General features: G+C 32.9%; 1 protein-coding gene and 2 pseudogenes across 1 annotated transcript; 2 read left to right on the top strand and 1 right to left on the bottom strand.

Annotated features, from left to right (window-relative positions):
• Positions 1-5,820: 5,820 nt before the first annotated feature.
• Positions 5,821-8,139, top strand: LOC133295274 (serine/threonine-protein kinase PEPKR2-like; annotated as a pseudogene).
• A 56-nt stretch (positions 8,140-8,195) lies between these two features.
• LOC133295282 (serine/threonine-protein kinase PEPKR2-like) lies at positions 8,196-10,510 on the bottom strand (annotated as a pseudogene).
• A 3,864-nt stretch (positions 10,511-14,374) lies between these two features.
• LOC133295281 (serine/threonine-protein kinase PEPKR2-like) lies at positions 14,375-16,691 on the top strand. The gene is made up of 3 exons (XM_061494090.1): positions 14,375-15,131; positions 15,646-15,942; positions 16,342-16,691. Exons 1-3 carry the CDS (start codon positions 14,378-14,380, stop codon positions 16,689-16,691), a joined length of 1,401 nt encoding a protein of 466 aa, XP_061350074.1. The 5' UTR covers positions 14,375-14,377.
• Positions 16,692-17,239: the final 548 nt, after the last annotated feature.

Genomic DNA, 17,239 nt, shown 5'->3' with positions numbered 1-17,239 from the left:
TCAACCAAATATTCAAATTTTATAACATAAATATAAACAAAAATAATTTTTCGTACTTTATTAATTTTTCATATCAAATTTCATAACAGAAAAAAATTGATTTATAAATGATTTTTTTATTTTTAGTTAATAAAATAAAATTAAGACTAAAAAAATGAAAAAAAAAACAAGTCCGAGCCTTGATCACGTGTCGAAAAAAGTTGACTGCGTGTCAAAAAAACATGTCGGAGCGTGCCAGAGAGTTGACCACGTGTCCCAAAATATTAACCGCGTGTTAGACGTGTGTCGTAGAGTATACGTGTCAGATACGTGTCCGACACACACAATTCAAAGGTGGCCACTGGCCATATAAACGGTAGTCTTTTCTTTTGGAATTAGCTTGATGTTCTTGGGCAAAGACTTTTGAGGCTAAAATATTAGTTTGGTCCTGCTGCTTCCCCTTATAAGAAATGATAGAGAGGAAAAAAAATTAATTAATTATAGAATAAATATCCTTTTTGGTTCTCAGCAAATTTCATGATATCCGCTTTAGTTCCTAGTAAATAAAAAGGCTATTCGTGATCCTTAAAAAATTCAAAATGGATCTATTTAGTTGAAATCGTGGTTCCTAACAAATTCAAAAAAGATCCACATTAGTCCCTCAAAAAGACTAAAATGGATCCACTTTAAATTTCTTAAGAACCACGAATAGCCTTTTTATTTACTAGGGACTAAAGCGGGTACTGTAAAATTTGTTGAGGATCGAAAAAGGTATTTACTCTTAATTATAATTTAAATAAAAAAACTATGAATTTATTGCCTGTTTTGAAATTATTTACGTGTGTATTGTAATATGTCACGTTCAAATTAGGCGTTATCAGTCACGCCTAAGTTATGTGTCACCCATGAGGCACTTACGCCCGGTAGCGGATCCAGGAAATTGTATTTATGTCTGCACATTTAGTGGCGAGGGTTCGGGGATAGCACCCCCGAATTTTTTTTAAAAGCTTTTGCCATGCAGAGGATCCATGAAAGGATATACATTAAATAGCCTTATCTTGTATTTGCAAAATGTTAGATATAATAATTAAAAATGTGACTTTTGGGCACATGACCACAACACCAACCATTAAGACGAGAAAATAACAACTTAGTAAATCTAAACTAATATAAGCATAGTGGCACAAATATAAACACAACGATATTAATTTCAAGAATGTAGTATAACATATCTATTATTCAAACATACATGTTATAAGTAATTGAGAGACCGAACACATTTGGTTGCTTATAAGTTGACAAATCCATATGCAAAATAGATCAATTTTTTAATAGAAAAAAAAGGATAGGATATTGTGACACACAAATAATGTTACGCACAATGTTACGACCACATCTTAAGCGTTGATTTTCGCCAATCAACGATTATCATTTATTGCGAATTAATAATTAATTAATGAGTTTGATTTGAAAAATGATAACCGTTAATTAAAATAAGAGATAATTCTCTTTTTGTTTTTATTAGAAGAATGGGATGATTCTCTATAATTCAACCTTATCTTTGGATTGAGGGGAGAAAATGGAAGAAAGTTTTTAAAGTTTCAAATCTTTTATCAAATGACAGAAAAGAAAAAAAAAATAAAGGAACTAAAATAATAGAAATAAAAAATTAAAAAAATTTGCGTCATCTTTTTTTTAATCTTTTCTCTCATTTTCTTCCATGTCATTAAAAAATTATTAGGGCCTCTTTAGATGGGTTTTTCTCTCTTCAAAAGTTGTTTTACTTCAGGAAAAAAAAAGCATGTATGGGAGAAATATGTTTGGACGTCTACTTTTAAAAAGAGTAAAAGTCATAAAAAAAGTTAAAAATCTTTTTTTTAAAATGAAAATTTTTGCTTCTAAAAATAACATAAGTTAAAACACAAATATTTTTTAAAAATTTAAATAACTTTAACTTTTATAAAAAATACTTCTAAAATAAATAAAATATAAAAATATTTTTTTTGAAAACTCATCCAAACAATCACTTATTCTCATAGAAGTGAAACAGAGTAATTTTATTATTATTGTGAATTTAAATTGGAATCAAGGAATGGGAACACCCATTTATCAAGTATATATTATTTTATTTTTTAAAAATTCCTGATATGAATTAAGAGAAGGAAAAAAGTCCAATTTCGTTAATATGATGACTATTAAATGGTAATTAATCTGGTATTGAACAATATAAAGAAGGGAATAAATACCAATAATTTCCAGAATTCAATATTTGGATTACCATTTCAAAATCCAAATTAAAGTTATTCATTAGTTTTTTAAAACAGTTCCTACTTTATACACGTTCAATGCTTTTTCTTATATAATTTGACGATATTCATTTTTTTTCTTACTAGTTCATTATTTTTCTTACCTAATTTGACCCTGTTGATTTTTTTATTCCATAACATGTAATTTGTTATTCCCATGGGATTGGCGGTATCAGATTGATCAAAGTTAAGAGCAATATTAAAAAAAAAAACTTTTTATCTTTCTTTCTTTATTTTTTAACTTTTCAAAAATTTTAAAAATAGCAGAGGTGAAGATTAACGACCCGTTTGAATGAATTTTTTTTTTCAAAAATTGCATTTTATAAGTAAAAAGATATATTTTTCACTATAAGTTATTTTAGATTTCTATTTAAAAAAAAAGAAAAAATTACAGTTACTTATATAATTATATATAATAAATAAAATTTACTGAAATGTAGCTGGGGCTCCGACCCTACCTAAGCATAATGTGGTTCCGCCACTGATGGGCAAGAAAACAAAAAAAAAACCGTCTAACGTCCAAAAGAATGGCTCCACACAATGGCGGAGCCAGAATTTAACTTTAGTTGGGGCAAAAAATTTGACATGTCAAACATTTATCATAATTACACATACCTTTTATTTTTTAATAATATAATATATGATGATTTATATTATTCATTTAAAAACATATTCTGAGATCAATTAGAATAATGTTTGGTTCATTACTTATTATGTTGTGGGAGGAAAGTGAAATTTTATGTTTGAAATGTTTATCGAAAAAGTTAGTGCATTTTTATATGTTTGCTCTGATATATAATCAACGACAATTAGGCTGCGCATGACAATCATTCTGATTCCTGGCACTGTTTCTGAAAAGGAATGATTCTTTTCTATTTCTGTGCCTTGGAACAATTCTGAGAATCAGAATTACGTTTGTTAACATATTTTATTTTTATTCCGAGAATCAGAATTACGTTTGATAACACATTTTTTTTATTCCGATAATCAAAATTACGTTTGATAACACAATAAAAATCTATTTCTTTACTTTTGTTTATAGATTTCATCAACTGTATAAAATTGCAAATGACAATAGATTTTAACCGAAATACCAAATTTTATATTTAAAAAATTATATAAAAATTTATAATATTTTATTATATAGTTTTTTTTACGACAATTGCTAATATATAGTTTTAACTATTATTTTTCAATCGTCTTCACAATTCACATTTTTTTTTCTCATTCCCTTGACCATTTTTTTTTTAATATCATATGCTAATATATAGTTGTCATGCCTTAACCTCATCTTTGGATTGAGAGGAGAAAATGGAAAAAAGTTTTTAAAGTTTCAAATCTTTTCTCAATTGACTGAAGAGAAGAAAAATAAAGCAACTAAAATAATAGAAATCAAAAATTAAAAAAATTAGCGTCATCTCTTTCTTAATCTTTTCTCTCATTTTCTTCCATGTCATTAAAAATTTATTAGGGCCGTTTGGATGGATTTTTCTCTCTCAAAAAGTTGTCTTTCTTCAGAAAAAAAAAAGCATGTATGAAAAAATATGTTTGGACGCCTGCTTTTAAAAAAAGCAAAAGTCATAAAAAAAGTCAAAAATCTATTTATTTTTTTAAACTGAAAATTTTAACTTCTAAAAATAACATAAGTCAAATATTTTTTCAAAAACTAAATATTTTTTAAAAATTTAAATAACTTTAACTTTTATAAAAAGCACTTCTAAAATAAGTAAGGTATAATTTTTATTTTTTTTGAAAACTCATCCAAATAAACACTTATTCTCGTTGAAGTGAAACAGAGCACTTTTATTATTATTGTGAAGGAATGGAAACACCCATTATCAAGTATATATTATTTTATTTTTAAAAAATTCCTGATATGAATTAAGATAAATCAAATAAAGGAAATTCAAGAAAAACAAAGTGAGGTATTGGATGAAGGAAATTCCTAAGATAGAAATTAAATAGAAATTAGGGAACAAATTAGGGAGAAAGTCAAGAAGAATATCAGAAAATTATGTAAGGAAAAAAGTCCAGTTTCGTTAATATGATGACAATATTGAATGGTAATTAACCTGGTATTGACCAATCATAAAGGGAGAATAAATACCAATGATTTTCAGAATTCAAATTTGAATTACCATTTCAAAATCCAAGTTAAAGTTATTCATTAGTATTTTATAACAACTCCTACTTTATGCATGTTCAATGTTAATATGATGACAATATTGAACGGTAATTAATATGATGAAAATGAGAAATGTGTGTAAGGAAAAAATCCAATTTGTTATTCCCATGGGATTGGCGTATCAGATTGGATCAAAGTTAAGAGCAATATTACAAAAAAAGCTTTTTATCTTTTTTTTTTTTTTTTTAACTTTTCAACAATTTAAAAAATAGCAGAGGTGAAAATTAAGGACTTGTTTGAATTTTTTTTTTCTTTCAAAAACTGCATTTTTAAGGAAAAAAATATTTTTCACTATACGTTAGTTGCGATTTCTATTTTAAAAAAAGCATAAATTGCAAAAAAGTCAAACATTTATGTGAAATTTGTTGACTATTGAATGGTAATTAATATGATGAAAATGAGAAACGTGTGTAAGGAAAAAAGTCCAATTTCGTTAATATGATGACTATTAAATGGTAATTAATCTGGTATTGAACAATATAAAGAAGGGAATAAATACCAATAATTTCCAGAATTCAATATTTGGATTACCATTTCAAAATCCAAATTAAAGTTATTCATTAGTTTTTTAAAACAGTTCCTACTTTATACACGTTCAATGCTTTTTCTTATATAATTTGACGATATTCATTTTTTTTCTTACTAGTTCATTATTTTTCTTACCTAATTTGACCCTGTTGATTTTTTTATTCCACTGATTGAGAAATTTTTTTAAAATCGTAATCAAATACACCCCTTGAAATAGTGACGCACGCACGAGAACATAAAACAATGAACTGGAACATCCTATATTAAAGGAAACAACGTTAGCTAAGCAAAAAGAGTGTGACTCTCAGAGAGTACCCGTCTTCTTTCTTTCTTTTTTCTATGCTTGTCGTTCGCGCATTCCCCTAAAACTTTGATAGCAGATTTTTAGGGTTTCAGTCCCTGATTGAGAAATTACGTCGTAATAGTTTCCCAATTTGCGACTTTTTTCTCATTGCTTATACTCTCCGCAACGCATTACAGGATCATTGGTTGGGATTGCGAAGGTTGTTTCTGTTTCTTTCTATGTTCTGGCATCTTCTTGTCTTGTCTTGCAGGGGTCTCGTGATGTGATGGCGCTTTTTGGCGCCATTACGTTGCGAAAAAGCTTCGGGGTTCGATTTACTTTCTTGAAGTTTAATATTTGTGTTTGGATGCTTTCCTTGTGGTTTTGCGTTCATTCATGATCAATCTGACTAGAATTCGTTGACTGATCTTTCTCTATTTTGACTGCAGAATTGTGTCTTGCGGCAAAAATCGGATTTTGCACACTGGGTACGTGATCAACACAAAGATTGGTGTTGCGTTGGTACTTTACTGATAGATGCTATGAGGATGAAAAGGAAAGGAAGTGAGTGTGACGAGTCCTCGAAATTGACTGACATTTTGAGATCCAATCATGGGTCTCCGTCGTCCAATTTTGAGACCCATTATTCGATGGAAGATTGTTCGAGGTTGAAGAAGAGGTGTAGAGAAAATACTAAGATAGACTCAGCTGGTTCCTACAAGAGTAGGGTGGCGGGTTTTGCCACTGCTCCTCCTTGTGGGACATTGTCTCTGATGACCGCGGGAAGAGGCCTAAAGAGGAAGATAGGTTGCATTGACGTGGCTACCCAGATGGGGAGGAAGAACAAGATTGAAGATGATTATGTTACTGGGGTGACGATCGGGCAAGGAAAGTATGGATCTGTTTCGTTGTGTAGGTCTCTTGTTGGCGGCGCGGAGTATGCGTGTAAGACTCTGAAGAAGGGGGATGAGACTGTTTACAGGGAGGTGGAGATAATGCAGCACTTGTCTGGGCATCCTGGGGTTGTGACTCTGCTGGCAGTGTATGAGGAAGCTGATTGCTCTCATCTGGTGATGGAATTGTGCTCTGGGGGAAGACTTGTCGACCAGATGTTTAGGGAGGGCCCTTGTTCTGAACAGCGGGCTGCTAATATACTTAAGGAAGTGATGTTGGTCATCAAGTATTGTCATGATATGGGAGTTGTGCACAGATATCAAGCCTGAGAATATTCTGCTTACTGCTTCGGGGGAAATAAAGCTTGCTGATTTTGGCCTGGCCATGAGAATTTCTAAGGGTAATATGTTAAACCTGTTTGGATGATCTTCTTTTTTTGTTATCCTATGGTATATATATGTGCTAACTTCTATGAATAGAATCCTTACACAACCTGCCTTGTGTAAAATTCCATCCTAGTCATTCTGTTAATAAAAATTGTCTAGGCAAGTTTGAAGAAGTTCATCATGATGAGCTTTCAACTGAATTGTACTTTACTAATGTTACCCTGTACATAGGAGTAAAAATTGGAGAGTTCAGATGGTCATCTCCCTTAAGTTTACTATGTTCAGTATTCAATTAAATTTGCTAGCGGTCTAAGAATAAGAGGTCCTAGAGAAAATGCTTATAATAGTTTGAAGCTAACCATTCCTACTCTAAGGTCACTTTGTTTAATTTTTAAGCATTTAAAAATATCAGTAATTCAATTGACATATATATAAATACACACACATAAGTAAAAGATACATACATGAGTCATTTATGTTGTTTATGCATAGCCTCATTGTCTAGAAATTTGCATTGCAGGTCAGAACTTGACGGGTTTGGCTGGGAGCCCTGCATATGTTGCACCAGAAGTGTTGTTGGGTAGATACTCAGAAAAGGCGGATATATGGAGTGCTGGAGTGCTCCTGCATGCTCTGTTGGTTGGTGTTCTTCCATTTAAAGGGGATTCACAAGAAGCAGTTTTTGAGGCTATTAAGAATTCCAAGCTAGATTTCCAAACCGGGATGTGGGAATCAATATCTAAACCTGCACGAGATCTTGTTGGGAGAATGCTGACAAGGGATATTTCAGCAAGGATAACAGCTGATGAAGTACTTAGTAAGTTTATGATAGATTATTAATGTTTTGTAGCGTGCTTTATCTCTCTTCCTCAATGATGAATACACCAAAGACTAGTTGTATTTGGTCTGATTTTTTGTTTTTTAATCTTGAAATAATTAAAATTAGAAATTTCCAAGTTTTGTTGAAAAGTATCTTTGCCTTTCACATGAATTCTTAATAATTAGAAGGATTGCCTTGTTTTGGTTGGGATAACAGTGGGAATCTGTTAATTCTCACTTACTTTTGTTAGTTTTTATTATGTGTTCTTCTATGTGGTTGAGGCTCTCTTTTTCTCCCTAATGTTTTTAAACAGGAAATAAAATGACAGTACTTTTAAGTTGTTTGCATGTTAAATTAATATTATGTTCGATTGTTTGCATGTTAAATTAATATTATGTGGTTCAATTTCAGGACATCCATGGATATCTTTCTACACAGAACGTACATTGAAGATCCTGCCCGTTGAATCAAAGTTGAAGCACCAAAATGGAGCTGCTTGCCACAACTTTGTTGCTGCACCTGAACCTAGGTTAGGAAGAAACAGGATGGATGATGGGTTCCTGAATGATTCAAGCCTTTCTTCAAGCCTTTCTTCATCATCTGAAAGTTGCAATTCAGAATATCATGATGTTTGTGTGTGGATTGATGCACTTGCCAATGCAATTTCACATGTAAGGATATCTGAACCAAAGAGGAGCAAGTTGTGGGACACACTAATAGTTCCATTATTCATTTTGCAGCAAGTGTTTATACTATAAAACCCCAGCTAAAGCAGCAGAGATAGTGGTTTATGGGGTGTCAACCTGTCAGTAGGTCAAAATGCTTTACAGAGGTTAGCCCTCATGTTATATAAACCTTGCTGATGAATTGGAACTGCCCACAACTTGCTCCTCTTTGGTTCAGATATCCTTACATGTGAAATTGCATTGGCAAGTGCATCAATCCACACACAAACATCATGATATTCTGAATTGCAACTTTCAGATGATGAAGAAAGGCTTGAAACCTCATTAAGGAACCCATCATCCATCCTGTTTCTTCCTAACCTAGGTTCAGGTGCAGCAACAAAGTTGTGGCAAGCAGCTCCATTTTGGTGCTTCAACTTTGATTCAACGGGCAGGATCTTCAATGTACGTTCTGTGTAGAAAGATATCCATGGATGTCCTGAAATTGAACCACATAATATTAATTTAACATGCAAACAATCGAACAGTTCTTAAAACTTAAAAGTACTGTCATTTTATTTCCTGTTTAAAAACATTAGGGAGAAAAAGAGAGCCTCAACCACATAGAAGAACACATAATAAAAACTAACAAAAGTAAGTGAGAATTAACAGATTCCCACCACTGTTATCCCAACCAAAACAAGGCAATCCTTCTAATTATTAAGAATTCATGTGAAAGGCAAAGATACTTTTCAACAAAACTTGGAAATTTCTAATTTTAATTATTTCAAGATTAAAAAACAAAAAATCAGACCAAATACAACTAGTCTTTGGTGTATTCATCATTGAGGAAGAGAGATAAAGCACGCTACAAAACATTAATAATCTATCATAAACTTACTAAGTACTTCATCAGCTGTTATCCTTGCTGAAATATCCCTTGTCAGCATTCTCCCAACAAGATCTCGTGCAGGTTTAGATATTGATTCCCACATCCCGGTTTGGAAATCTAGCTTGGAATTCTTAATAGCCTCAAAAACTGCTTCTTGTGAATCCCCTTTAAATGGAAGAACACCAACCAACAGAGCATGCAGGAGCACTCCAGCACTCCATATATCCGCCTTTTCTGAGTATCTACCCAACAACACTTCTGGTGCAACATATGCAGGGCTCCCAGCCAAACCCGTCAAGTTCTGACCTGCAATGCAAATTTCTAGACAATGAGGCTATGCATAAATTACTAATGTATGCATGTATGTATCTTTTACTTATGTGTGTGTATTTATATATATGTCAATTGAATTACTGATATTTTTAAATGCTTAAAAATTAAACAAAGTGACCTTAGAGTATGAATGGTTAGCTTCAAACTATTATAAGCATTTTCTCTAGGACCTCTTATTCTTAGACCGCTAGCAAATTTAATTGAATACTGAACATAGTAAACTTAAGGGAGATGACCATCTGAACTCTCCAATTTTTACTCCTATGTACAGGGTAACATTAGTAAAGTACAATTCAGTTGAAAGCTCATCATGATGAACTTCTTCAAACTTGCCTAGACATTTTTTATTAACAGAATGACTAGGATGGAATTTTACACAAGGCAGGTTGTGTAAGGATTCTATTCATAGAAGTTAGCACATATATATACCATAGGATAACAAAAAAAGAAGATCATCCAAACAGGTTTAACATATTACCCTTAGAAATTCTCATGGCCAGGCCAAAATCAGCAAGCTTTATTTCCCCCGAAGCAGTAAGCAGAATATTCTCAGGCTTGATATCTCTGTGCACAACTCCCATATCATGACAATACTTGATGACCAACATCACTTCCTTAAGTATATTAGCAGCCCGCTGTTCAGAACAAGGGCCCTCCCTAAACATCTGGTCGACAAGTCTTCCCCAGAGCACAATTCCATCACCAGATGAGAGCAATCAGCTTCCTCATACACTGCCAGCAGAGTCACAACCCCAGGATGCCCAGACAAGTGCTGCATTATCTCCACCTCCCTGTAAACAGTCTCATCCCCCTTCTTCAGAGTCTTACACGCATACTCCGCGCCGCCAACAAGAGACCTACACAACGAAACAGATCAAAATCATACTTTCCTTGCCCGATCCTCACCCCAGTAACATAATCATCTTCAATCTTGTTCTTCCTCCCCATCTGGGTAGCCACGTCAATGCAACCTATCTTCCTCTTTAGGCCTCTTCCCGCGGTCATCAGAGACAATGTCCCACAAGGAGGAGCAGTGGCAAAACCCGCCACCCTACTCTTGTAGGAACCAGCTGAGTCTATCTTAGTATTTTCTCTACACCTCTTCTTCAACCTCGAACAATCTTCCATCGAATAATGGGTCTCAAAATTGGACGACGGAGACCCATGATTGGATCTCAAAATGTGAGTCAATTTCGAGGACTCGTCACACTCACTTCCTTTCCTTTTCATCCTCATAGCATCTATCAGTAAAGTACCAACGCAACACCAATCTTTGTGTTGATCACGTACCCAGTGTGCAAAATCCGATTTTTGCCGCAAGACACAATTCTGCAGTCAAAATAGAGAAAGATCAGTCAACGAATTCTAGTCAGATTGATCATGAATGAACGCAAAACCACAAGGAAAGCATCCAAACACAAATATTAAACTTCAAGAAAGTAAATCGAACCCCGAAGCTTTTTCGCAACGTAATGGCGCCAAAAAGCGCCATCACATCACGAGACCCCTGCAAGACAAGAAAAGAAGATGCCAGAACATAGAAAGAAAAAGAAACAAACCTTCGCAATCCCAACCAATGATCCTGTAATGCGTTGCGGAGAGTATAAGCAATGAGAAAAAAGTCACAAATTGGGAAACTATTACGACGTAATTTCTCAATCAGGGACTGAAACCCTAAAAATCTGCTATCAAAGTTTTAGGGGAATGCGCGAACGACAAGCATAGAAAAAAGAAAGAAAGAAGACGGGTACTCTCTGAGAGTCACACTCTTTTTGCTTAGCTAACGTTGTTTCCTTTAATATAATATAGGATGTTCCAGTTTATTGTTTTATGTTCTCGTGCGTGCGTCACTATTTCAAGGGGTGTATTTGATTACGATTTTAAAAAATTTCCTCAATCAGTGGAATAAAAAAATCAACAGGGTCAAATTAGGTAAGAAAAATAATGAACTAGTAAGAAAAAAAAATGAATATCGTCAAATTATATAAGAAAAAGCATTGAACGTGTATAAAGTAGGAACTGTTTTAAAAAACTAATGAATAACTTTAATTTGGATTTTGAAATGGTAATCCAAATATTGAATTCTGGAAATTATTGGTATTTATTCCCTTCTTTATATTGTTCAATACCAGATTAATTACCATTTAATAGTCATCATATTAACGAAATTGGACTTTTTTCCTTACACACGTTTCAATTACCATTCAATAGTCAACAAATCAATTTATGCTGATATTCTTCTTGACTTTCTCCCTAATTTGTTCCCTAATTTCTATTTAATTTCTATCTTAGGAATTTCCTTCATCCAATACCTGACTTTGTTTTTTCTTGAATTTCCTTTATTTGATTTCTCTTAATTCATATCAGGAATTTTTAAAAAATAAAATAATATATACTTGATAAATGGGTGTTCCCATTCCTTGATTCCAATTTAAATTCACAATAATAATAAAAGTACTCTGTTTCACTTCTATGAGAATAAGTGATTGTTTGGATGAGTTTTCAAAAAAAAAATATTTTTATATTTTATTTATTTTAGAAGTACTTTTTATAAAAGTTAAAGTTATTTAAATTTTTAAAAAATATTTGTGTTTTAACTTATGTTATTTTTAGAAGCTAAAATTTTCATTTAAAAAAAAAGATTTTTAACTTTTTTTATGACTTTTACTCTTTTTAAAAGTAGACGTCCAAACATATTTCTCCCATACATGTTTTTTTTTCCTGAAGTAAAACAACTTTTGAAGAGAAAAAACCCATCCAAAGAGGCCCTAATAATTTTTTAATGACATGGAAGAAAATGAGAGAAAAGATTAAAAAAAAGATGACGCTAATTTTTTTAATTTTTTATTTCTATTATTTTAGTTCCTTTATTTTTTTTTCTTTTCAGTCAATTGATAAAAGATTTGAAACTTTAAAAACTTTCTTCCCTTTTCTCCCCTCAATCCAAAGATAAGGTTAAATTATAGAGAATCATCCTATTCTTCTAATAAAAACAAAAAGAGAATTATCTCTTATTTTAATTAACGGTTATCATTTTTCAAATCAAACTCATTAATTAATTATTAATTCGCAATAAATGATAACCGTTTATTGGCGGAAATAATTAATTAATGAGTTTGATTTAAAAATGTGGTCGTAACATTGTGCGTAACATTATTTGTGTGTCACAATTCTCTTTTTGTTTTTATTAGAAGAATGGGATGATTCTCTTTAATTTAACCTTATCTTTGGATTGAGGGGAGAAAAGGGAAGAAAGTTTTTAAAGTTTCAAATCTTTTATCAATTGACTGAAGAGAAAAAAAAAATAAAGGAACTAAAATAATAGAAATAAAAAATTAAAAAAATTAGCGTCATCTTTTTTTTAATCTTTTCTCTCATTTTCTTCCATGTCATTAAAAAATTATTAGGGCCTCTTTGGATGGGTTTTTCTCTCTTCAAAAGTTGTTTTACTTCAGGAAAAAAAAAAAAGCATGTATGGGAGAAATATGTTTGGACGTCTACTTTTAAAAAGAGTAAAAGTCATAAAAAAAGTTAAAAATCTTTTTTTTTTTAAATGAAAATTTTAGCTTCTAAAAATAACATAAGTTAAAACACAAATATTTTTTAAAAATCTAAATAACTTTAACTTTTATAAAAAGTACTTCTAAAATAAATAAAATATAAAAATATTTTTTTTGAAAACTCATCCAAACAATCACTTATTCTCATAGAAGTGAAACAGAGCACTTTTATTATTATTGTGAATTTAAATTGGAATCAAGGAATGGGAACACCCATTTATCAAGTATATATTATTTTATTTTTTAAAAATTCCTGATATGAATTAAGAGAAATCAAATAAAGGAAATTCAAGAAAAAACAAAGTCAGGTATTGGATGAAGGAAATTCCTAAGATAGAAATTAAATAGAAATTAGGGAACAAATTAGGGAGAAAGTCAAGAAGAATATCAGAAATTTGAATAAGGAAAAAAGTCGTGTGTAATTAACCTGGAAAAAAGTAAATACCAATGATTTTCAGATTTTAAATTTGAATTACCATTTCAAAATCCAAGTTAAAGTTATTCATTAGTATTTTATAACAACTCCTACTTTATACATGTTCAATGTTAATATGATGACAATATTGAATGGTAATTAATATGATGAAAATGAGAAACGTGTGTAAGGAAAAAAGTCCAATTTCGTTAATATGATGACTATTAAATGGTAATTAATCTGGTATTGAACAATATAAAGAAGGGAATAAATACCAATAATTTCCAGAATTCAATATTTGGATTACCATTTCAAAATCCAAATTAAAGTTATTCATTAGTTTTTTAAAACAGTTCCTACTTTATACACGTTCAATGCTTTTTCTTATATAATTTGACGATATTCATTTTTTTTCTTACTAGTTCATTATTTTTCTTACCTAATTTGACCCTGTTGATTTTTTTATTCCACTGATTGAGAAAATTTTTTAAAATCGTAATCAAATACACCCCTTGAAATAGTGACGCACGCACGAGAACATAAAACAATGAACTGGAACATCCTATATTAAAGGAAACAACGTTAGCTAAGCAAAAAGAGTGTGACTCTCAGAGAGTACCCGTCTTCTTTCTTTCTTTTTTCTATGCTTGTCGTTCGCGCATTCCCCTAAAACTTTGATAGCAGATTTTTAGGGTTTCAGTCCCTGATTGAGAAATTACGTCGTAATAGTTTCCCAATTTGCGACTTTTTTCTCATTGCTTATACTCTCCGCAACGCATTACAGGATCATTGGTTGGGATTGCGAAGGTTTGTTTCTTTTTCTTTCTATGTTCTGGCATCTTCTTGTCTTGTCTTGCAGGGGTCTCGTGATGTGATGGCGCTTTTTGGCGCCATTACGTTGCGAAAAAGCTTCGGGGTTCGATTTACTTTCTTGAAGTTTAATATTTGTGTTTGGATGCTTTCCTTGTGGTTTTGCGTTCATTCATGATAAAATCTGACTAGAATTCGTTGACTGATCTTTCTCTATTTTGACTGCAGAATTGTGTCTTGCGGCAAAAATCGGATTTTGCACACTGGGTACGTGATCAACACAAAGATTGGTGTTGCGTTGGTACTTTACTGATAGATGCTATGAGGATGAAAAGGAAAGGAAGTGAGTGTGACGAGTCCTCGAAATTGACTGACATTTTGAGATCCAATCATGGGTCTCCGTCGTCCAATTTTGAGACCCATTATTCGATGGAAGATTGTTCGAGGTTGAAGAAGAGGTGTAGAGAAAATACTAAGATAGACTCAGCTGGTTCCTACAAGAGTAGGGTGGCGGGTTTTGCCACTGCTCCTCCTTGTGGGACATTGTCTCTGATGACCGCGGGAAGAGGCCTAAAGAGGAAGATAGGTTGCATTGACGTGGCTACCCAGATGGGGAGGAAGAACAAGATTGAAGATGATTATGTTACTGGGGTGACGATCGGGCAAGGAAAGTATGGATCTGTTTCGTTGTGTAGGTCTCTTGTTGGCGGCGCGGAGTATGCGTGTAAGACTCTGAAGAAGGGGGATGAGACTGTTTACAGGGAGGTGGAGATAATGCAGCACTTGTCTGGGCATCCTGGGGTTGTGACTCTGCTGGCAGTGTATGAGGAAGCTGATTGCTCTCATCTGGTGATGGAATTGTGCTCTGGGGGAAGACTTGTCGACCAGATGTTTAGGGAGGGCCCTTGTTCTGAACAGCGGGCTGCTAATATACTTAAGGAAGTGATGTTGGTCATCAAGTATTGTCATGATATGGGAGTTGTGCACAGAGATATCAAGCCTGAGAATATTCTGCTTACTGCTTCGGGGGAAATAAAGCTTGCTGATTTTGGCCTGGCCATGAGAATTTCTAAGGGTAATATGTTAAACCTGTTTGGATGATCTTCTTTTTTTGTTATCCTATGGTATATATATGTGCTAACTTCTATGAATAGAATCCTTACACAACCTGCCTTGTGTAAAATTCCATCCTAGTCATTCTGTTAATAAAAAATGTCTAGGCAAGTTTGAAGAAGTTCATCATGATGAGCTTTCAACTGAATTGTACTTTACTAATGTTACCCTGTACATAGGAGTAAAAATTGGAGAGTTCAGATGGTCATCTCCCTTAAGTTTACTATGTTCAGTATTCAATTAAATTTGCTAGCGGTCTAAGAATAAGAGGTCCTAGAGAAAATGCTTATAATAGTTTGAAGCTAACCATTCCTACTCTAAGGTCACTTTGTTTAATTTTTAAGCATTTAAAAATATCAGTAATTCAATTGACATATATATAAATACACACACATAAGTAAAAGATACATACATACATACATGAGTCATTTATGTTGTTTATGCATAGCCTCATTGTCTAGAAATTTGCATTGCAGGTCAGAACTTGACGGGTTTGGCTGGGAGCCCTGCATATGTTGCACCAGAAGTGTTGTTGGGTAGATACTCAGAAAAGGCGGATATATGGAGTGCTGGAGTGCTCCTGCATGCTCTGTTGGTTGGTGTTCTTCCATTTAAAGGGGATTCACAAGAAGCAGTTTTTGAGGCTATTAAGAATTCCAAGCTAGATTTCCAAACCGGGATGTGGGAATCAATATCTAAACCTGCACGAGATCTTGTTGGGAGAATGCTGACAAGGGATATTTCAGCAAGGATAACAGCTGATGAAGTACTTAGTAAGTTTATGATAGATTATTAATGTTTTGTAGCGTGCTTTATCTCTCTTCCTCAATGATGAATACACCAAAGACTAGTTGTATTTGGTCTGATTTTTTGTTTTTTAATCTTGAAATAATTAAAATTAGAAATTTCCAAGTTTTGTTGAAAAGTATCTTTGCCTTTCACATGAATTCTTAATAATTAGAAGGATTGCCTTGTTTTGGTTGGGATAACAGTGGGAATCTGTTAATTCTCACTTACTTTTGTTAGTTTTTATTATGTGTTCTTCTATGTGGTTGAGGCTCTCTTTTTCTCCCTAATGTTTTTAAACAGGAAATAAAATGACAGTACTTTTAAGTTTTAAGAACTGTTCGATTGTTTGCATGTTAAATTAATATTATGTGGTTCAATTTCAGGACATCCATGGATATCTTTCTACACAGAACGTACATTGAAGATCCTGCCCGTTGAATCAAAGTTGAAGCACCAAAATGGAGCTGCTTGCCACAACTTTGTTGCTGCACCTGAACCTAGGTTAGGAAGAAACAGGATGGATGATGGGTTCCTTAATGAGGTTTCAAGCCTTTCTTCATCATCTGAAAGTTGCAATTCAGAATATCATGATGTTTGTGTGTGGATTGATGCACTTGCCAATGCAATTTCACATGTAAGGATATCTGAACCAAAGAGGAGCAAGTTGTGGGCAGTTCCAATTCATCAGCAAGGTTTATCTAACATGAGGGCTAACCTCTGTAAAGCATTTTGACCTACTGACAGGTTGACACCCCATAAACCACTATCTCTGCTGCTTTAGCTGGGGTTTTATAGTATACTTTGCCCAACACATTCTACAGTTGGCAAAAGTGGATTACATTTTTTTCCTCTAAATAATGATTACTGAGAAAACTCAGCTAGTTGTACAGAACCTGTGAATATGATATTAGTGTGTCACTGCATGTTTTTGCTCTTGCTGGAGCATGATAAATAGAATGCTATGATTTCACTTCAGTGAAAACTTGACCTACTCATATGTTTTTTTGGAAGATTTTAATCCGAAACCATGAGTGCATAAGCGTATGTTATCCCTCCCATAACGCTGCATGTGTACTTATTTAGTGTTGGCAATTTGTATTTCAAGACATACTTTTTTGTACAGATGGTAGCGAGGAGTTTGACCTTGAGTCAATTATATATAGCAATGGCGTTTACTTTGAAAATGGAGTTGACAGCTGCTTGCTTATTTTCACTGAAAAAAAAAAGGAAAAAAAAGTACAGCTACTTGTGTTTAGAAGAGGCGAATCTTAACTACCGGGG

This window comes from Gastrolobium bilobum, unplaced genomic scaffold (genome assembly GCF_033153095.1).
Source record: "Gastrolobium bilobum isolate Gb01-03AN ecotype WA unplaced genomic scaffold, APGP_CSIRO_Gbil_v1 utg53647, whole genome shotgun sequence".
Lineage (NCBI taxonomy): Eukaryota > Viridiplantae > Streptophyta > Magnoliopsida > Fabales > Fabaceae > Gastrolobium > Gastrolobium bilobum.
This window is presented reverse-complemented; position numbering and strand designations above follow the sequence as displayed.

Bases quoted from the DNA above. Each gene is read 5' to 3' on its own strand.
- LOC133295281 (XM_061494090.1), top strand. From the start codon at position 14,378: ATGAGGATGAAAAGGAAAGGAAGTGAGTGTGACGAGTCCTCGAAATTG. The intron at 15,132-15,645 runs GTAATATGTTAA...TTTGCATTGCAG, and splicing joins GGCCATGAGAATTTCTAAGG to GTCAGAACTTGACGGGTTTG. The intron at 15,943-16,341 runs GTAAGTTTATGA...GTTCAATTTCAG, and splicing joins AACAGCTGATGAAGTACTTA to GACATCCATGGATATCTTTC.